Source organism: Triticum urartu, chromosome 5, assembly GCF_003073215.2.
Source record: "Triticum urartu cultivar G1812 chromosome 5, Tu2.1, whole genome shotgun sequence".
NCBI lineage: Eukaryota > Viridiplantae > Streptophyta > Magnoliopsida > Poales > Poaceae > Triticum > Triticum urartu.
The window spans coordinates 636,779,028-636,801,219 of record NC_053026.1 but is presented as its reverse complement, the minus strand read 5'-3'; the positions used below and the strand labels follow the sequence as shown (position 1 = coordinate 636,801,219).

The 22,192-nt window shown below is 48.6% G+C and overlaps 1 protein-coding gene across 3 annotated transcripts; it reads right to left on the bottom strand.

Moving 5' to 3' along the window:
* Positions 1 to 10,999: 10,999 nt before the first annotated feature.
* LOC125511462 (eudesmanediol synthase-like) lies at positions 11,000 to 19,626 on the bottom strand. 3 transcript variants are annotated; one of them, XM_048676847.1, is made up of 6 exons: positions 19,439 to 19,626; positions 18,287 to 18,563; positions 17,250 to 17,601; positions 12,119 to 12,337; positions 11,797 to 11,932; positions 11,000 to 11,685 (listed from the first exon to the last, which is right to left on the bottom strand). In XM_048676847.1, the coding sequence occupies exons 1-6, from the start codon at positions 19,556 to 19,558 to the stop codon at positions 11,140 to 11,142; spliced, it is 1,650 nt and encodes a 549-aa protein (XP_048532804.1). In that variant the 5' UTR covers positions 19,559 to 19,626; the 3' UTR covers positions 11,000 to 11,139. The 3 variants fall into 3 exon arrangements, with proteins under 3 accessions (XP_048532804.1, XP_048532805.1, XP_048532806.1); XM_048676848.1 differs by having other exon boundaries at positions 11,000 to 11,679; XM_048676849.1 differs by having other exon boundaries at positions 17,250 to 17,592.
* Between the last annotated feature and the right edge of the window lie 2,566 nt (positions 19,627 to 22,192).

Below are 22,192 nucleotides of genomic sequence, written 5' to 3'. Positions count from 1 at the left end.
CTTTTTAAAACAATTTGCAGGTAGCAATTGAGTGTGACAATAAACACACCTGTCTTTTTTCAAATTTTTGGCATTTGCAAAAATATGTTTTGGCGGATAGGAGCATATGCTCCCAAGAGCATAATTAGATTTTTGTTAAAAAGAAGACCGTACAATAGATCGCATGAAAACAAATTAGGTAGGTTTCACCATCGTCAATAGTTTCTTTTTTTATTTTGAAAAAGTTGAAAATCGATGTGAAATCAAATTCAGTTCTTTTAGCCTTATAAACCAAATTCAGTTGACAAGTACGTCCAAGGCCAGGCAACAAAGTGGCTTGCGTAAGCTAAAGAAAAGTGGCATGTGTTCGGCGAGGACTTGACTTGCATGTACACAAACCGTCTTTGTTAACCGATCACTACTGTAGTTCCATCAAGCAGGCAGAGTACTCGCAGTAACGAACTAACGTGTGGGATTGTAAATGCGAGAAGAGAGCACGTCCTTCCCACGGGTACGTCCGTGCATGTAGCAACTCGTTTGATTTTGTTCTTCGGTCAATGATTTTTTTTTTCTAAACACAGTACAAACACAAGTGTTCATATACACGCGCATACACTCATCCTTATGAACGCAAACATACATAATTTACCCCTATCAATCTAAGGAGTCCGTTTGCCGATGCTCTAACGCCAAAAGAGGGCACATCCTTCTTAAGGATATGCCCGTGCGTATGCGGCTTGCACATGTAGCAACTCCTTGATTATTTTTATAAAAGAAAAACATGACTGTAAAGGCATCTCCAACCGTAAAATTTTTCTCTTGCATTTGTCCGTGAATAGAGAGGATCAGTTCATGAACACGGATGCGGGAGACCGCCATCCAACGTTACCCGCATACATTTCAAATACCTTTTTAACAAACCAGGTGAAATTCATGCAAACACAGCAGATTTCATACAAACCAGACGAAATTCATTACATTTTGGACACATGTTAACTAAAATAGCTAAAACTATATGTAGATCTGGCCGTGCGGAGCTCCACTCCCACGACACGGTTACACTACACTAGTCTATGGTCGGCCACCGTGGATCGCATTGTCTTCCCCATGTCCGGCAGTCCGCTTTGCTGGATTACCATGAACCCCGGAGATATATTCTTCCCTCATATCTTCCCTATGTACGGATGCGTTGCTCATCGGAGTGGCAAATGGGGTGCTTCAGCCGAAGAGAATTGGGGGCTCCGCATCCATGAAGCCCAGACAGGGGACGACGATGATCTGCGCTGAACCAGGCAAGACACCAGTTGTGTACGCCAGCGTCGCCTCGACGGTAGCCTCCATGGGACCCAAACGCCGGAGGCCTCCTGTATTCTACTTCTCCCGATGATGGCGGCGGACACGGACGTGCTGGACACCGCGCCGCCGACATCTGCCGGCACATCGACGATGGATGGCGCGAGCAGTAGCGACATAGGAGGAGCAGTGCGGCACGACGTTGTCCACGGAGGCACGATGCATGTGCCACTGTGATCCACCGCGTGTCGGCATGGAGCAACACGCCACTCCTCGACGAGCTGGCTTGGAGCGGCGAGTTGCTGAACAACGCGTCGGCTTAGAGCTTCCGCCTTCGCGAGCTAGCCTGCAACCACTAGGACCGTCGACGAAGGCGGGGCAGGGAGTTGCTTGGCTCATATCCGGCGGGCTTGATTGGCCACCCAACCAACTTGTATGCCGGAGAACTCGGCTTCCTGCTCGATGGATGCCATGGAGCTTTATGGAGAAAATGATGTGCAAGTAGGAGATGGGAGCAGATTATGGTGCGATTTTTGTCCGGTGTCTGGCATCGTTTAAATAGCGGGAGGGGGGTGTGGAGGCCGGAGCCAACATGTGTTGTGTTTAATGACAGGCGGCTCGCGAATGGACGTGTGGCCGGAGTAGATTTTTTGGCACACGCGCGAATTTTAATGAAGGAAGGCGGCCAGTCTCCAACCGTTTGAATGCGTCGAGGAGGCGTGTTTAGCCGGGCGAGCAGCAAGCAACAATCTTTTCGGTTGGTTCGCCGCTACAATGCCGGCAATGAGAGGTCGTGTCCGCCTGCGTTGCCCTGCCGTCCGATCAAATCACGAGCATCAATGCAGGCCGCTGCATGCTCTGGGTCGGTGCGGTCAGAAAGCAAACATGGTAGCAGTCCGGACTAAGGATGGCAATGGGTAGGGGTATGGGGCGGGTAGAGCAATACCATACACATACCCGTGTAGTCAATGGGTACAAAATTCTACCCATACCCGTACCCATGGGTATAAAAGTTTACCTATACCCATACCCGATGGTACCCATACCCATTGGATACCCACCGGGTAGATCGAACTGTGGACAAATTATTGAAAATTTTACATTCATCTATAACACATTTGACAAAAAAAACATTAATCTCAACTCAATAACTGATAGATGAATACATGAGGATTATCTTAATTCAAATTAAAAATTGATGACAACTTTAACAAGATTCACAAGCTCATGACACAACTTTAACATAGATACACTTGTGAATCATGGGTAAGTTTCACATATTAGTATAAACGGATAGGGTATGAGTATATCAATGAATAAAAGGCCATCTCCGTGCATTTCCCATGACTTAATGGGTAGGATATGGGTACTATCTGTGGGTATAAAATGGTACACATACCCTGTCCATGCGGGTACGGTATCCGCGGGTATCCGTACCCATGAGTAAAATTTCCATCCTTAGTCCGGACGTCCGTAAAACCCGACGTTTGTCTTCGGTTTATAGTAAAAAACATGTTTTACACTGTCCTGTGGATCGATAAAGACCTGTGTTGAATGGCACAACCCGCCCGGACAGCACGGCTGGGATGCAGCGTCCACGGGCGGCTTGAGAGTCGCCGCAGGAGATGCCCTAGTGTGTTCGCACAGACGCTGACAGCACGCATGTACGCGTTGCGCCGGGAAAACGGGACGATGCACATGCTCGGAATGCATGTCTCGCGAGGCAGGCACGACACCATCACCACGCCACATCTATCCGCATGGCCGTGCGTGCGTGTGTGCGAGCTTTAGTTTAGGGTCGCGTGGACGCATGCGTACAAAGACGTCTGGTCAGGCAAAAGGAAAAAGGGCCGGAGCACCGCGCGCGCGCACCGAGGACGGAGCGCGGCACGGCAGTGCGCGCTTGCGCTTGGATCTCCACGCCCCTCGGACCAGGGAGCGGGCGCTCGCTATCCGCTTGGAAAACAGCGTCGCGCGCTGTCGACGTGTCGAGTGGGGCGGCCGGTTTCCTCGTGCGCCGCGGCGCGCCGGCACGGAGCAAGGAGACAGCGGCCGGCCGGCGGGGTGGTGGCACGGCGAGATCGGCAGCGGCAGTCGGCACCGCGACGCTGCGTGAAAAGAGGAGCTCACTCGACTGGGAGTGGGACTGCATGCATGCATGGCGCATGTGACGCCCATCAGAGGGAGCGATCATCGGCGCCTCTCGCGCCCAGCAGGGCAGGGCAGGGCAGTGCAGTGCAGCACGCAGCGGCAGGCGGGCGGCGTAAAGGTGGCTGGCCCCGGCCCCGCCAAGTAAACAGCACGAGCACGAGGCGCCACAGCGGAAAGCCTCTCCTCTGCTCGTCCTCGGCCTTGCTTCGGCCAATTGGCCCTGGCCCCCGGCCCCCGAGAGCGCGGCACCACCCGTCTACCCCGTCGTGTCTTGTCGTGTCGAGCGCCCAGGTCAATGCAGGTCAAGGATGCTGCTTCGGTTCCTCCCGCACTCAGTGGAGTAGTTGCTCCCCATTAGGCTGGTCACAATGGGCAAGAACATAAACTAGTAACTTACATACTTCCTTAGACTATATTACTATCTCCATAGTGGGTAGGAACATCTATATAGTGTCATGCAACGATATATTTATTAGGTTATAGACTCATTGTTTCTTGGAATGTGTGATGTTCCGGTAACTTAGCTAGTTACCACAAGCACCTCTCTCTTCATTAAATATGTGCCACATAAGCAAAGTTGTATTGAAGTGTGTGATGTTACTCTTAAATTCCTTCCCATTGTGACCAGCCTTAGAGCATATACAGCGTGTGTGATGTTACTCCTAAATTCCTCCCCATTGTGACCAGCCTTAGAGCATATACAGCCGGACTTACAAATCCGACCCTCAAACATCCACGGACGCGTTCAATAACCGATCATATCTTAAATAATGCATTCATATCTGAATACCTCAAAAAATAAAAGCCCAAATCCTTATTACATGCAACACAACGATTTTTAAGCGGAGCTTGTCCGGCTTTGCCGTGTCCATGTCCGACGGCCGCTGCGCCCCACATAGCGTTGGTCCGGTTGCTGGCAAGGTAGAGTAGGACATGGAACACAAGATGGCTCACGAGACTCAAGGCGCTGCCGTCTTCCATGCCTTACTCTTCCTCACCGGAGCCCGGAACCCGAATGGTGCCGGTGGACGTCAGATAGATGATGGATCTGTCCTAGGACGAGCCGGCAACGTCCACTACGATGCGATTGCGGCACCTGAACTGCTGCACCATACGTGGTGCTGAAGAATGCAACTCCCCCTCGCCGACGTCCCCCGCCGCGAGGGCTGCCGCCGTCTCCCGTGTCCTCTGCCTCGCACGGCGGGCACGCCATGCCAAGTTCTCGTTGGACGAGGCCATGGTGCGTCGATGCTCGACGCGCCAACAGAGGGGTTGCGCGTCCGCCACCGCGTTCGGACGCCCGACGGACTGCACCACCTCCAGCGAGGCAGCGATGGCACACCTAGCGCCGGATCCATGCGACATTTGGGTGGACGCAATGGATTCCCGATGGAAGGAGTCCGAGCGCTGCTGGGCACGGGCCTCCTCCTGGGAGCGGCAGAGCACAAGACGGACGACCATCTCCTTCTCGGGGCTACGTGGATGAGCTCGGGGTTGATAGAACTCGAGGTGAAGGACTCGGTTTCGCTGTCCGCCATACCGGAGATGACCGAAAATCGTCGGAGGTGAGTTTGGGTGGCGGAGGGAGTGGAGGGGACTGGAGCGTGAAGTGGTTAGGGTTTGGTCCGACGAGCGGATGAGGCCGAATATATGTGAGGTCGGATGGGCCAGCGTGGGCTGAGTACGACGTGGCGGACACGCTTGGGTGCACCATATACGTCTTATATTTGGGCCGGATATGAGAAGGCCGGTCAGCCCAAACATTTGAGATGCGTTTAAGATGTTCGTCTGGGTTGAAATTTCATGACCGGCTAGTGACTGTACGACCCGCGCAGACGTTTGAAGCGGGTTCGGGGCGCCCGGTTGTAGATGCTCTTGCTGTGCCGAGCCAAGGCAAGCCGCGGGTGCTGTCGGCAGTAGGACCCCATCGTCATGTAGGGTGGTGCCACCGCGCATTGCCGTTGATGTGTGTGTCCTCCCCGAGACGGCAAGGCCGGGATGGCGTGATACATACAGGGAGACTAGTATAGGATCAACTCTTTAGACGAGATCGTAGGGTTAACCTAAATTTTTCATATTTAGACAATCTAAAAAAATTCTGAAAATAATTTATAGCATACCTGCAGGTTATGTCTACAACTCCAAAAAAACAGCTCAAAACTCAATCTACAATTAGAGATTTGAAAAGACAAATTTGAATATGAATAGTGTCAGCTTTAGGTGAATAGTTTTGACACTATTTACATCTGATTTTGTCTTTTTTGTTCCTCTAAGTGTAGTTCAAATTAGGAGTTGAAACTTTATAAGCTTGTACATCAAAGATGGATGCGTGTCTCCAATTTTTTTCATAATTTTTGAACATGTTTTGTGTCGTTAAAAAGATTGATCACATTGATCTCATCTAAAAGCAGATCCTATACAAGTCTTCCCCGTGATACCTATACCTTGCTTAATCCACATTGTCCACACGTATGCACGCACGCTAGCTACATGATCATTGAGGATTCCAGCTATAAAAAACTCCCGAAGTGTTTAGATCATGGGCAAATAGAGGCCATGGTATTGCAACATGACGACGTGCCAGAGATTACTTGTATTCTTTTAGCTGAAATGACTATTTTTTTGATAATTACTCTCTTCCTTTATTCCATCAAAATGATTGTATCACTTACAAGGAAGGAGATCAGCTCATCTGGTGACGAATTCATCCAGACAATAGGCGTAGAGTACTTAGCTAATTTAGTTAGCTGAAATGACTTTGTATTTTAAGAAAGTACTTACCACCACTGCTAGTAGCTCGCTGAAATGGATGTTTACGAGAAACGATGTCGGCTTGGGCTTTTTCTTTTTTCTTTTGACAGACGATGTCGGCTTGGTGGTACAAATGGGCCTTGCCGGTGTACTGGACCTGACAGTTCTAAGAATTCTGGTGGAAGCCCATATACCACTTGAGGCATCTCGTTCTCCATACAATTGACCAATTATGCTTTCTCATTCTTTTGACCAATTATGCTAAAAAATCAAGAATTGATCAACGAAATATGGTTTTCATTGAATGCAATTTTTTATCTTATCAAGCTAACCACTTGGTAACAAAATATGGTTTTGTTTGCTTGGGTTGCAAGTTCCACACATGCGGCTGAACGTCTCTAGTTTTTTTTAAACACAGTACACACGCAAGCGTTTAAATATATGCACATACACCCATCTTTTTGAACGCACACATGCACACCCTACCCCTATGAGCATCTTCGAGAGACTGACCAGACGTATCACCTTGAGATTTTACAAAGTCACCGTAGGCGCTTCCTAGTCGACGGGAACGTCTCCTCCCACTGAACGAGCATCGCCGAAAATCCTGAAATAAATTCAGAATAAATGCAAGCATCAGGACTTGAAACCTGGTGGGTTGGGGATACCATTGTCCACCTAAATATCCAACCACTGATTGGTTCGCACTGAACGTCTCCAGCTGGAAGGATTGGTTGTAGCTGCTAAGTGCATGGAAGGATTAAAAAAGGTTTCTACCTGGAAGCGAATAAACCGAGCTCGAGCTCATATGAGCTCGGTGAACCGTAAAATCCGGGAAAAACATGAAAATAAATTCAAAAAATTCTGATTTTTTTGTGCCACCATTTGACAAATGTTTTACATGCTTGCAAAATTTGATCACAAAATAACATTCTTGGAAGTCGTGAAAAAAAGCAAAATCGATGCTTCAAAAAAGTTACTTTTGGAGTGCTGATTTTTTTTTTTTTTTGCAACGACTTGCACGAATGTCAATTTATGTTGAAACTTTGTAAGCATTGAAAACATTTGTCAAATGTTGTCACAAAAAAATTTAGAATTTTTTATTCTTTGATTTTTTTTTCCGGATTTTACTGTTCACTCGAGCTCATACGAGCTCGAGTTTAGAAAGACACTTTCGGTTCTACCCTCCCTATTAGTGTTTGTACTTTGGTGGTGGCTTACCATCGGCATTAACCACCGATCTCAATGAGTCGATCCCTGATCTTATCAGGATGCAGACAACGTGGTCGAGTTGTCCACTAGGTGATAGGAGGAAGCAATAACCTAGACGATGGTGAAAGGGGGACCCTCGGTGATAGGGGAGTTCTTTGATGGAGGGATTAATGAGATGCTGGAACACCTCAATCTCAAGGAAGATGAGCTCGATGATGTCTTTGTCAGCGAGGCCGAGGCAAAGGAATTTGAGGAACATGCTCAGTGGCTAGCTATAGGGAAGTCGAATATAGACATGCTCGTCGGCTCGAGTTCAATGTTTGAATTCCTTAAAATTACATGGGACCATACTTAGCTACCGAAGTTTTAGAACATATAGGAGAAATTGTCCATCTTTTAGATGCAGTGTTTGAGGGACTGGAAGAAGCTGGTGCATCAAGGGCCATGGATTTTCAGAGAGATGCTCTTGCTAATTGAGGACCACAATGGTTGTTTAGAGGTGATGGACCTTAATCGCCTACAACTATACAAAATATTAAAGTTGCATCGTCGGGGGGGGGGGGGAGGTCATTGACCAACTTGCTCACCGTATTGGCCGGTTTTGGGGGGTGTACATGAGTCCTTCTATGTTACATGAGCTGAACTATGTGTGTGTACTCATTGCGAAAGCTGTATCCAAATTTGTACCACTAAATGTGGTAGGAGAAGGACACCGGTGGATGCAATTAAAGTACGAGAACATTTCGTTCTTATGTAATGTTTATGGTGTCACGAGATACAACCATGAAGAATGCGGATATGAGGTATGGGAGGCGAAGAACATGCAACTTGGAAGGTGAATGATAACACGGATGAGGGCTATACCATACACGTCCCCGTCCAATGGGAACTCGTGCTCTAACGAGGTAGGTTACAAAGTAGAAGTGGCGGTCTTGGATTGAAAATGGCAATATAAGGTCTTCACGAGAGGCATCGATGTGCTCACAGGAGGAGGAAGAGAATGACACCGCTACCGGCCCAGTGAAGAAAGGGGATGGAGTTACTGACAAGGCCTAGGAGAAGGGAGATGCACTGAGGAAGAAGCTTGACTAGTTGATGTACCCAGTACGATGGGAGAACAAAATGAGGGAGGTTTAGATGGTGTTGGGGGCCCTCTTCTCACGACCTTCCCCCACTGTTATATATTTGGCCATGGGAGATGAAGAAGCAATGGCGATCTGTATCACCAAAAAACTAGGAAACTTGGTATTCGCTGGAACCAATGAATACCATGTGCTAGAAGTGTCGTGGGCTAGGGCGACCTCGCGACAGTTCATGAGCCATACAATATTTGCTCAGGAACGTGCGTCGACGATCTTATGCATGGAGAAAACACAAGTAGCCTAGAATCACATGGAGGGCTCAGCAGGTACTCTGCAGTATGATTGTGCATATGGAGAGGGCAGCAATGACATAATGGTGGGCTTTGTGTTTACTAGTAGAGACCACTAGTTTTAGAGTTGATGAATTGTTCCAAATATCACATCGATATGGTTGTGAAGGAATGTGGTAAGGAACAATAAGAGAGAAAAATGAGTAATTGTACTTTTGCCACTAAGGATAAATGATTGCATACTGCCCAAGAAGAAGTTATGTTGTCAACATTATGCCATCTTTCCCAAATCAATACTCTGTTTTATTACTTAATACTTGGATGATCCATGGGCATCACGATCAACAATATGTCATCTTTCCCAAGGCAATATTCTATTTTATTACTTAATACTTGGATGATCCAGAGGTATCACGATCAAAGAGTGCAAAGCTAATGAGGTTGAAACCCTCATTGACTTTTTGGGGAGACAAGTGAAGTTTTATTTGTATTACAAAGCTGAGGATTGGTGTGGGAATCAGTTCCAGGAATTGATATCTTAGTTTTTCACCGAGGGAAAACTTGGTGCTACCGACAAACCCTTCTACTTGGGGGCAAAATATTTTTTGGCAAGATAAACTACATGGAGCAATAAATACTTCCTAGCACCACATCGACTGGATTTGGTAACCTAGATGTCTAGGGTAGAAGGAGCGTTACATTAAGATCCAACCCACATCAACAGAATCAGTAGATCCAATCCACCGACCAGAGGAGAGCAAGGAATCCGATATGTAGAGACCTCTCGGGTGTGGTGTCCTCCGAGAAAGGAAGCACTATTACGGATGATGTCCAACAAAACCTCTCATCGCACATGGTTGGTTCAAAAGCATTTGTGAAATAAGTGTCACACGCGTAGGCCAATCTGCACATGTTTGCAAAGTGATGGGACCTAGCATGATTGATGTGGCTCGTGATACACGACCGGCTAGGAACACCCATGTGTGATGTGAGGTGTCACATTGTCGACACGTATTATATATTGAGTGCTACTTTGTGAAGTTTGACTCACCGCACATGGTGAGTGTTCAACGAGCGTGTGCAATGCTCCTGGGTTTCTATAAACATATTCACCCTATAGTAACCCTAAGCCTTGTCAAGAAGATAATTCGAGGAAGTCAGGGTGTCCTCGATGGTCCCATTCTAGCTTCGGGTACAAAGGGCATGTAGGTGGGTCCCTGTGGTACCCATGTGTCCATGCCACTCGCACTAGGGCCAGGTCGTGCCCCCTATACATGATGATTGGGAAATTCATCCTCAAAATTTGATGCAAAATGCATGTATTAACTATCCTCACTTCCATGACGATCTCTTGTGATTTAGAAGATAAGGACTAGCATAGATAAGCATGCATGACAATGAGGAGTCAAAAAATGGACGTGCACAAAAACTTGATCGATATTGGTGGTTCCGTAGGTATCGAAGCTTGAGTGTGAAATGTGCATGACACCTACATTACTATTTAGGAGGCATTCGATCCAAATAAACTACTCACATCACAGTGCCCCCACTCCCTGAATGATTGTTAAGGCGATTAGGCATCCCTAGATGAAAGAGTGGTCTTACATGATTGGTCCTTGTGTGTTACCACCTCCCACCTATCCTACACAATTGGTCAAGGTTGTCATTGTGAATTTATAGTCAAGGTGCACGGGGTCTTACCATCTACCCGTTAGTATTGTACATATTCATAGAGAATTCAATCTCAACGGGTCCATGTCGAAGACAATGGGGCAGTCATTACACCATCCGTGCAGGTTGCTACTCTAGTTAAGCACTTATCCGACAAATGAATTTCGCCACCTTATGACAATTAACGTCACTGCAGCTGTTTTTCAGGCTTCCATGCAAAGCTTATCACACTTCTCCTTCCGACCTTCCAGCACTGAGCATGTATCAAACTCTATACATCGTTTTACACTTAGAGTCTATGTTTTTATTTGCATTCCAAAATTCATGGGGTTTGTATTGGTGCTTCCTACTAATAGATCACATATATGCCTTTTATTTAAACCTGATATTGTTTTAGAGTTCCCAACTGTTTGAGCCATTCAATTTTTAGTTGAGAAGTTCGAGAGAGTGAATATACATGCAATTGAAACTTGTACAAAACTCTCAGGCCTTCTGCATGGATTTAAGGCTCGTTAAAAAAGAAAATGTGTATTTGTACTTTAAACATGACGTCATAAGTTCAGCTCGGTTTCATGTTTCAAGAAAAGGTAGACACAAAGATTATAAATTTATTAGATTACACAAAAGTGGAAATGTTGCCCAGCATACAAACTAGCCGAAGTTAAGCAAATAACAACATGAACAATCCATCAAACTTAATGAGTGATAATTTAAACGACATATATGGGCTTGAGAAAGAGCGCGGCGATGAGACCCTTGAGGTCACCACCAAATGTGTAGCCGTCCCTGCCACCAAGGTATATAACCTCCAACGTCCTTGTCAGGTTCACCACCAATTGTGCCGCCAACAACAGTGTGGGTTCTATCTCCATACATGCTCGGTTGATCATCCTCCACGCATCTTCGGCCAACGCCGAGATTGCCACGATAGCCTCCTGCCCCCCTACGAGGTTCTCCTTCATGTAGCACTCCACAGAGCTAGCCACATCCTTCTTGGTCTTTCCCAACTTGTAAGAAGCGATGTCGTTGAGAAAGTGAGCGATCACTCCGCTTGCGCAGACAATGTCTGGGACATCGGCTGCCCAGTCAAATGCCTCATTGGTTGCTGTGTTGTCCACACCCATGAGTAGCACAAGGGCCAATGTGGGGAAGCCTGACGACATACGTGAAACCTCTAGGTGCTCCTTGAAGCTCGGGGCATACTTTTCGTTGGACCATTTGGCCTCACAGAGGTAATATTCAGACGATGACTGAAACTACATCCACACAGAGAAACGTGAGATACTGAGATGTAGCATGATGAGTATAGCTTGAATAGCGCAACTGTTAAACTCAGTGCAATTTATTTTCTTTTCACAAGCTCTTACCGCTGTCTTTGCGTAAGATACACGGTATTTCTCATGTGGTCCCAACGTATCCTCAAACTCTTTGAAGTTAGCCAACAATCTGATGTAAAACATATGCAGGTATTTAGGTAGAATAGACACCGCTCTTCGGTCCCATCTGCAATAAATTAGGAATTAGGAGTCTAGGAGAGTGCTATGAGCTCAAATCTTGATCAATCCAGCTGGATAGTTTTACAAGATTGATGGTTTAAATTTCCGTTATAATTAAACTTAGCCATGTTAAGCTTTAGTTCAGCGATTGGCCTATGTAAGCACTATTATTTTGCATAAAATCCCATCTCACCTTTGTATAGCTTCATTGAGTTTATAGCAATCCTCCAGGGTCGCGTGGACATCATAGGTGTCATCCATCAGGGATAGCAGACCGAACGTCTTTGCAAACATCAGTCGTGCGCGAGAGTACTCCTCCTCATGGAACATGCTACATGTCCAGAAATAGTTCTCCACTAGACGATCCCGGGCATAGCTTAGCTTCACATTGTCATAAAGATCTCTCCACCACCTGCAGATTGCATCCATTTTAACCCAAATATCAAGTAAGATCTTGGTGCATACTGTTATAATTACTTTATGTTCCCTATTAGCTTGTTCTAATTTCAAGTCCGTGTACTCCTTTGAGCTGCATTATGTTAGCTGGCATCCGCAACATTGTCTTTTACCTCACGCCATAAATTTTCGTGTCGTACGACTTTGTTTGCTTTCCATTTATGGAATTTATAATATAAAACCGAGCGCTCTTTGCACCTTCATTCTAAAAGAATATTGGTAGAAGTTAATAGGGAATAATTGCATCATTCAGTGCAGTAGTTGTGCCGTACTCCTATTCCTATATCAAGGGAGAGGAAGAGGGAGGTGCAAGGGCCAGTGGTGGTGCCGCCATTCGTGGTGCAGATGATGCTATGTCATGATCCACTAGGTGTGGCCATTGCTAGAGAGGAATCCATGAAAGACCGGAGGGACATGGGGAATAGTGGAAATGAAGGAAATAAATGAGATGATGTTATGCTGTCAGTTGGATCTCACTTGCCGACATATGGAAAGTTTTTTTTGAGCTAAAATAAAACTGCAGCTTAGTTTGTCAGTAGGAACTAAAGATAGGATATGTCTACGTCTTAGTAGATTGAGATTCTTTTTATGTCTAAGTTGTTAGCGAACGTATGTGTCATGTAATTTGCTAGTCCTAGTCTTCAGGCTAGTGGGTGAGTTAGTTGGCTGAGTCGGCATGTATATAACTGTGTAACCCCATATTGTGAATACAGTGAGTTGCACGACCCATCTCTCTCTCCCGATCGCTCTGGCTCGAACATGGTATCAGTTTAACTAAGATCCTACTCTTCCGCTGCCCTCTCTCCCCACCTCGCCGCCATGACCTCCTCCTCCTCGGTCTCCTCTTCCGGCGAGTCCTCCGCCGATGAGTAGTTCGACCTCCCCGTGGCCACCCAAACCCTTCCCACCATTCAGATCCAAAGCCCGCGGATTCGTTATCACGTCTTGCTCACCTTGGACTATGAGAAGGAGAACTATGGCCTCTGGCGCCGCCAGTTTCTCGCCGCCCTCGCCAAGTTCGGCCTCACCGACCACGTCGACGGCTCGCCGGCTCACGCCACCTCTGATTGGGTCCTCAACGACTTCGTCGTCCTGTCGTGGTACAATGCCACGGTCACCCCTCGACCTTGGAGATCGTCGAGGATCGTAAGGACACGACGTACACCCTCTGGCGCTCCCTCCGTTCTCTCTTCCGCAGCAACCGCGATGCCCGGATCACCTACCTCCTCGACGAGTCCCACAGCTTCATCCAAGGCGACCTCACCATCGTCGACTACACCTCTCGGCTGAAACAGATGGCTGGCACTCTGCGTGATCTCGGCCATCGCATCAAGGATCGCGAACTGGTTCACAACGTCCTGCGTTGCCTCGATGAGCGCCTCCAACACGCTGTGCCGCACATGACCCGTGGTCGCCGGCCCTCCCTCGTCAAGCTCCTCTCCTTCCTGCAGCTGGAGGAACAACATCTCAGCCGGCTGGCGCGCAACGCCACCTGCACGGTCCTCATCGCGCCGGCCAATGCCTACTACGCCGCTCGGCCGCAGCCCCCTGCGCCCGCGCCGGCCCTCTTCAACACCGGCGCTCCCACGGCCCTTCTCGGCCCCACCCAGCATGGCGCAGGCGGCTCCTCCGGTAACCGCGGCGGCCGACAGAAGAAGTGCAAGCAGAATCCCTCGGTCGGGCCTGGTGGCTCCTCCTCCGGCAGGGCTCTCCCTGGCGGCTCCTCCTTCAGTGGCGGGATCTCTGGTGGCTACGTTCCTGCCCAGCGCTCCCCCACCACCGTCGCCGACACCTTCCAAGGCATCCTCGGTGCACGCCCGCCCGCTCCTTCTACACCCCAGGCGTACCAGGACACGACCGTGGCCTCGCCGTCGTCGCACTGGGATCAGGCGGCGCTGATTGCCGCCCTCAATCAGATGGTGCTGCATCCACCCTCTGCCCCGATGGTGAATGGGTCCTCGACAGCGGCTCTTCTTCCCACATGAGCTCCGGTTCTGGTATTCCTTTCTCCCTTCCCACATCCTCTTCTCCCTCCTCCATCGTCGTTGGTGATTGGTCTCTGCTGCCAATCACCGGCGTCGGTTCCACCTCCTTCCCCACTCCCTCCCGCCCTCTCTCCCTCTTAGAAATTCTCATATCTCCCTCTCTTATCAAAAATCTCGTTTCCGTACGTGCTTTCACTCGTGATAATTTAGTCTCGATTGAATTTGACCCCTATGGTTTCTCTATCAAGGATCTCGCAACCAAGACGGTGCTTCTCCGATGTGACTCCATCGGCGATCTGTAGACCTTCGCTCCGTCCCATCACTGCCTCACCGCCACCGCCGATCTCTGGCACCAGCACCTTGGCCACCCCGGTGCTGCCGTCCTCGCCAAGGCCTCCACATATTTCGATTTCAGCTTTAATAAGAGCTTGTCGACCCATTGCGATGCATGTCATCTCGGCAAGCACACTAGGCTCCCCTTTAGTTCTTGTACTTCTCATACTACTTTTCCATTCGAACTTTGTCATTGTGATCTATGGACAAGTCCAATATTAAGTGTGTCTGGTCTCCAATACTACTTGGTCATTCTTGATGATTTCACACATTTTGTATGGACCTTTCCTATACGTCGCAAATCCGAAGTGCATGGCCTATTAGTTCAATTTTTTGCCTATGTCCACACAAAATTCTCTCGTCCCATTCTCGCTCTTCAAACCGACAACGGCAAAGAATTTGACAACCTCGCAAATCGTTCTCTTCTCGCAACTTGCGGCACTCTCTTTCGCCTCACCTGCACGTATATGTCCCAACAGAATGGCAAGGCCGAACGCATTATTCGTACTCTCAACAACGGTGTTCGTACCCTTCTAATTCACGCTTCCATGCCTCCCCGTTGGTGGGCTAAAGCTCTAGCCACGTCCACTTATCTCCTCAACCGGCGTCCTTACGAACCTCAACTTCTGACCACCCCCTACGAGCTTCTTTTTGGGCATGCACCCGACTTTCTTCACTTCCGTGTATTCGGATGTCTTTGCTATCCCAACCTCTTAGCCACCACCCCAACAAGCTCTCCACACGTTCGGTTTCTTGTGTCTTTCTAGGCTACCCCGACGATAGGAAAGGATATCGTTGTTACGATCCCTTATCCCGGTGCATTATCTTTTCCAGGCACATAACTTTCGTGGAAACTGTTTTCCCCTTCAAATCGCTACCTACTCCTCCTCAAACTGCGCCCTTATCCGCTCCTGATCCACCTCCCGCGATTCATGTCGATCCTGCATGGCCTACATGGCTGCTGCCCTCGCCCTCCCCTCCTGGATCGCCAACTGGCTCCCCCAAGCCCACCAACGCACCAAACCCTCCCACGTCTCCACAGCCCGCCAGCCATTCGCCTCATGGGCCGCCTACCCCACCTTCCGGCCCAACCACCTCTCCCGACCCCCCTCGCCTCATCCTTCTCCCTCGTCGCCTCCTGTTCGTGCGCCACATCCGATGATGGCGCGCGCACAGCACGGGATCTTCCAGCCTAACCCTCGCTACACAAATTTGCACGCCTCTACCATACCCCCCCTTCCCTCATCCGTCCGTATTGCCCTTTGCGACCCAAACTGGCGCGCTGCCATGCAGTCTGAATTCGATGCTCTCATGGCGAACTCCACCTGGACACTTGTTCCTCGCCCACCTCACACTAATGTGGTTACTGGAAAGTGGGTTTTCAGGCACAAAACCAACACCGACGGCTCCCTCGAGCGGTATAAAGCCCGCTTGGTTGTCCGGGGTTTCGCTCAACTGCCCGGCATCGACTTTGGCGAGACATTTTCACCGGTGGTCAAGCCGGCTACAATTTGGACGGTGCTCACCCTCGCGTGGTCTTGCGGCTAGCCGGTGCATCAGCTTGACGTAAAGAATGCCTTCCTTCACGGCGTCCTTGACGAGCAAGTCTATTGCTATCAGCCCGCCGGATTTGTCGACACCACTCGGCTGAATCACGTCCGCCGTCTCTCCGAGTCCTTGTACGGCCTCAAGTAGGCCCCACGGGCTTGGTTTCAGCGGTTCGCCACCTTCGCCGCCAACATTGGGTTCGTCGCGTCGCGGTCCGATGCCTCGCTGTTCATCCTACGGCGGGGTGATGACACCGCGTACCTTCTACTATACGTTGATGACATCGTCATCACGACTTCCTCGACTGCCCTTCTTCGCACACTCGTCGATCAGGTACAGCACGAGTTCGCGATGACGGACATGGGTGCTCTCCACTACTTCCTCGGCATCCGGGTTCAGCGTACATCGCGTGGGTTCTTCCTCGACTAGGCCCAGTACGCCGAGGACCTTCTTCATCGCGCCGGCATGTCTACCTGCCACCCCGCGGCCACGTCGGTCAACACCTCGCCCAAGGTTGCCGCCGATGCCGGTCGGCCCGTCGCCGATCCCTCCAACTATTGCAGTCTCGCCGGCGGCCTGCAATATCTCACCATGACGCGTGCAGACCTGGCATATGCTGTCCAACAGGCGTGTCTTCACATGCATGATCCTCGGGACAGTCACCTCACACTCGTCAAGCGTATCTTGCGGTACATTCGTGGCACAACCGCCCATGGACTCCTGCTGCCAGTCTCCTCGTCGACAGAGATAGTTGCCTACTCCGACGCGGATTGGGCGGGTTGTCCTGACACTCGCCGCTCAACCTCCGGATACTGTGTTTACCTTGGCGCCACCCTCGTCAGCTGGTCTAGAAAAGTTCATCTAGAAAAGTGAAATTTGAATTTAAGTTGGACTTTTCAGAAGGCTTTGATATAAGAAAATATTAAACAATTTGCAATTAGCAAAACCGTTATTAGAGGTAATAAAACAACATTACATAGAAAGGGGAAAACATCAACTTACAAAGATAGATCCCTAAGCTCCTTGAGGTGAAGGGACCTGACCAATTCAAAGTCAAGCCGGGAGAGCTCCAAGAGCGGGCCATTGTTAGACTCGTCCTGCTCATACTCCTTTATATAATGCATTGTTTCCAACCGCCTGACGGTCCGTGGGAGAGGAATGTCGAGGGCACATGAGACTTGTTCTGCCATTGGTGGCCTAAGCTTGTTTCTCATTGCCTCGAGGTGGTACCTCGAAAAGACGATTGCGTCACTTAGTGCATCCTCACTAGGTGTTGCCAGGTGCGCTGCATTGTAAAGGCTCAGAAGGCTCACTGGGTCACTGCATAGGCTTGTGCTGAAATTTCCTGTCTCATCTTTGAACTTGTCAAATATGTTTGCATGCAGTCATGTAAGTTTGATCATATCAGTTCAGTTTCTAGGTGCGTGTTCTCACATTTGCTACTCACTCTGGTTGGGTTTGTAAGTCGGGCATGGTATTTTAGGTTTTCAATTCACCTAGGGAACCATGTGTTGGATGCCACAAAAAATATAACTTGAGATTCATCGTCGAACGAAATTTCTAAACATAAGTTATATGGCATAATTACACATGTTTTGTTAGTTAAATTCTAGACCTAACATGCCCTAGTTATAAACCCACCCCGAGGTATATACATGCATCATGATGTGTGCCCCTTTACGATGTTAGCAAAACAGTTAATGTATTGGTTGATTCATGGTATGTTTTGTCGAGTATACTAGCAATATTTTGATTAATTTAATCCATGAATAAATCATGAACATGGCAACATGTTTTTCAGATCAAAGAGCATAACGAATATCAATCCTAAACAAACATGATAGAATAGGATAGGTTGAAGGTTTTGGGTTGATCTGAACAAAAAAAGAGCAATTGCTAGATCCACGAATTTTTGTCCGAAGTCCCAACATAAATTTAGATTGACTTTGAGATCACTGAACTTTTCTACAGTGGCCGGTGTACCGATTCAAAGACAACTCAATATACATCATTGGTTTGTTTTAAGGAAATATACATACCAGCAGATACCCAGAGCCCATGCTGCCTAAGTAGGCGAAACCGAAGAGCGGCGATGTGGAGGTCGTCAGAGCTAGCTGGAAACTCCGGCTCCTCGTTTAGCACGTGCCTTAGTGCCGTGCCAATCTCCCCACGGAAGTGGTTGCCGATGCCAAGCCGCTCGAGCATTTCCACGAGTGTCACAACATCAGCCACACTCCTGTTCTTGTTGTCCTCTAACAGGGCGCGCACTTGGACCTTGAGTTGTTCCACCCTCTCTTGCATCGTCATCTCCGAGCTCTATACATCACACACGTAAAATTCAACATTATAACCTTTCTCGTACAAAACCGACATCTTGTTTTTTTTTTGACCTTTTACGGTGCATCAAAATAATATGAGCCGTCCATTTTCAGTCAGTTAATGGACTAGATCCACCAATACTATCAAAGCAATTCAGTAGTATATTTTGTTCAGGGGGTAAAATTGGAAGACTTAGAAAATAAATACCCAAATTCTACATCCATTGAGGAATCCGTGTGTTTTCTTGTCCTGCTTGGACCGGTCCGGCCGAATACTTTCCGGCCGACATTCAATGCAACAGAGACAATTGTACACAGCGATGGATCCTTGCCGGCTGGTATTTTTGGCCGAGGAAATCACCATGTACAATAGATTGATTGATCATTTGGGGATACATGCATTAGTGATTCCGGCGATCAAGCCGGCGGCGGTGGCCTCATAGGAAGCTGCAGCGACGACGCCGCGATTGATCAGGACGTCGTACCGCCGGTTCTGTGGCCTGCTGGTAGATTTGATGCCAGGTCGGGGGCTTGGAGCTCCCACTTGAAGGGCACTCAGGCAGTCAGGCTAGCTCTGATCGATATTGGGCATGCGCTGTTGATCATGGGCAATGGCAACGACGAGGCCTCACGAGGATCGTCACCGCGAGGGATTTGACAAATTAGGAAATGAAAATAATGACAAAACTACCCCGCTAATCAACGGCCGAGATGATTCAATACTACTCGCTTTCAGAGGTAGTATGATGCACCGTAAAAAAATCTCTTGATCCGGGGGAAAACCGACATCTTGTTGGTCAAACTTAAATCCCAAAACGCGTGTGCGCCTATTCACTGGAACAGAAAGAGTATGTAAAAGTGTATGCGACTGACCTGCGAGAGGGGAGGGTTGTAGGTGACGAAAAAGTCACCCCACACGCAGGGTTGGAAGGCGCCCATCTCCAGCTTATGAGGACCAGCAGCGGCAGCAGTGGCAGGCTTGCTAGCAGCCATGTGTAATATGAGTATAAGCTTATACTTGCACAGTTGCACTGGTTGCAGAGCTTGTACTTCTCTATTAGTGTGTGTATATCTTGTGCATGGCATGGTCTTGCTAGCGGTCTCTATTTATAGAGCGAGGGAGCGAGCTAATCGAGTGCGCCAACAGGTTCAACACTGCCGCAGCCTCGCAAATGAAACAAGGCAACGTTCTACACTGTCGGGAGGGGGCGCAATTATTGGATTCTCATTCATGTGTCAGTTATTGCATTGTACTACGCGTTACAACGACATCATATGGCAAGAGATCAGGGTGACAGGGACGACAATACAACCTCAAGGTCCAAGTGCGCGCCGTGTTACTTGATTAATTTTACGTAAGAGATCAGGGTGACAGGGACGACAGAGTAAGTTTGAAGCAGGAGGAGAGAAACAACCTTACCGCCAATGGATGTACGCTACGTAAGCACGCGTATTTTCCAAGCTAAAAATGGTCGAGCCGGACTCGAGGCACGCGGAACACGATGCGTGTGGTGTCCCTATCTGGCAAATCGCTCTCCCAGCTTCGCTGACCCACAAACTACTGCTACCGTGCTACGTACGTCCATGAATGGTTTCTAGTTTGGCAACTCTCTGGTTTGATGGGTCAATCATTAGTTCCTGATTCATGAGCATTTTTACGGTACCCTCTACTGCTATAGAGGGGGGAGAGCAGTATACAATCATCCCGCCGTTGATTTCGTGAGGGTAATCTAATCATATTTTTCTTTTTTCCATTGTAACGTCAGCCCAGCAGCAATCGGTCGCTCTGTTCGTTCAATTACCCGAGCTGTAGTTGCACTCGCCGTCGTGTCTCTATATCCCGGCGCACTCCTGCCACCACCCTCCGCCGGTGCACTTGACCTCGACTGCCGGGCGCTCGTCCACTTCGCCGTCCTTGTTCCTCCAGCTGTGCCTCGCATGGCCCTCTCACGCACGATCCACGTCCGTCAGTATAGGCCGCATCCCACCAAAAACTAGAGTGCAGATCGTAAACTTTCACAACTTCTATGTCTTTGGTAATTGGTACCATGGTGGTTCATCACTTAACTCTTGGTCAGTGGAGACGTCTGGTTGATCTATAGAGTCCCTCCATTGGTAGCTTCTGAAATAGGCACTACATCTTGTCATCGTCGGATCAGCGAGAGAGAGAGAGAGAGGAACGAGCAAGGAAGGAAGACGAACACGAGAGAGACGAGTAGATTTTGATGCTGCTGTAACTGCGCAGCGTTTTCCGGTTTTTCTCTTTTCTTTTATCTGAATACAAAACGAGCTGACTTTCTCTCCCAGTCTGACCGCTATGATCCGCACAATGCGCGAGGTCCCGCAATTGTGTTCACAGCCAAGGCCCATGACCAGGAGAGAGTTCAGGTAACAGAAAAGGAGATCGCCTGCTAACAGCGTCTCCACGATGGAAACGAATTATATGAGACCAGGTCTCACGGACTAGCATGTCAGACCCATCCTGATGGATGACACGTGTTATTTACAATCACAAAGCATCTATCCCATCCCCCACTTGAAATCAGGGGGAGAAGAGATTAGATGCTTTATGATTTGTGATGCCACGTCTCATCCATCAGGGTGGGTCTCACCTGCTAACCCGTGAGACCTGGTCTCATATAATTTCCCCCCTCCACGATCTACGTGATCGTCATGCATGCATGGGTCACATCCGACCCTGCTGCACATTATTTTAAACGAAAAACAAAACAAAGCAAAGCAGCCTAGCCTATCTGGTGTGAGCTTAACTGAGCTAACACATCTAATTTCCCTGGTAGCCGGCGGCTGCCAAAGAAGGGGAGCTCGTCGGGATCGGACAACTGTGTATACTGTCAAGCGGCCGGTACACGATCATGTGATGAAGAATAGATGTAGCGGTGGCCGCCACAAGAGGAAGGGGATGACTTTGCTTTATCTGTAAAACAGGGCGAAAGTCTGTTTTAAGAGAAAGGGGAGGACCGGAGGAGGCCTCGTCGAGGAAGACTTTGTTGGAGCGCGTGACGCCACGAGCTTTGCTGGCGCCTAGCGGCGTAACAACGTTGATCTACGAGCACGAGACTTGAGGCATGAGCAGTGAAAAAAAATAGTGCACTATGCAATGTATCACTAAATACATCGATATACAGTGTCTAGCTAATAACATGTTATAGCATGATATAGCACGCTAATAACATATTTAAAGGGCCACATTATTTTTTTCATTGGGCATGAGTACGTCTGTTATATACAGCTGATTTGATTCTGATCACAGTATCTTTGGAACATGTATTTGCCCGTGTGTAGTGTCTAGTAATGCTTCTAGTGTGTGTGGGTGCGTGCATTATTTGATTCTTTACTTGTGAACGCCACAGCGGATCTGATTCTGACCACAATCTATCTGGAATAGTAGTTTGCCGATGTGTAGTGTCTAGTGCTGCTTCTGCTGTGTGTGGGCGCGCGCGCGCGTGTAGAGCTAACCGTTCTTAAGGATTTTCAGCACGTCTGGTATCAAGTAGGGCATGCCGACAGACCGTGAAGGAGGCAGTGGACAGGCTGATGAATCAAGTTTTGCTACTTCAGAGGTCAGCTTCTGGCTTCTGCTCAACACACGGTGTCGGCGATGGATCG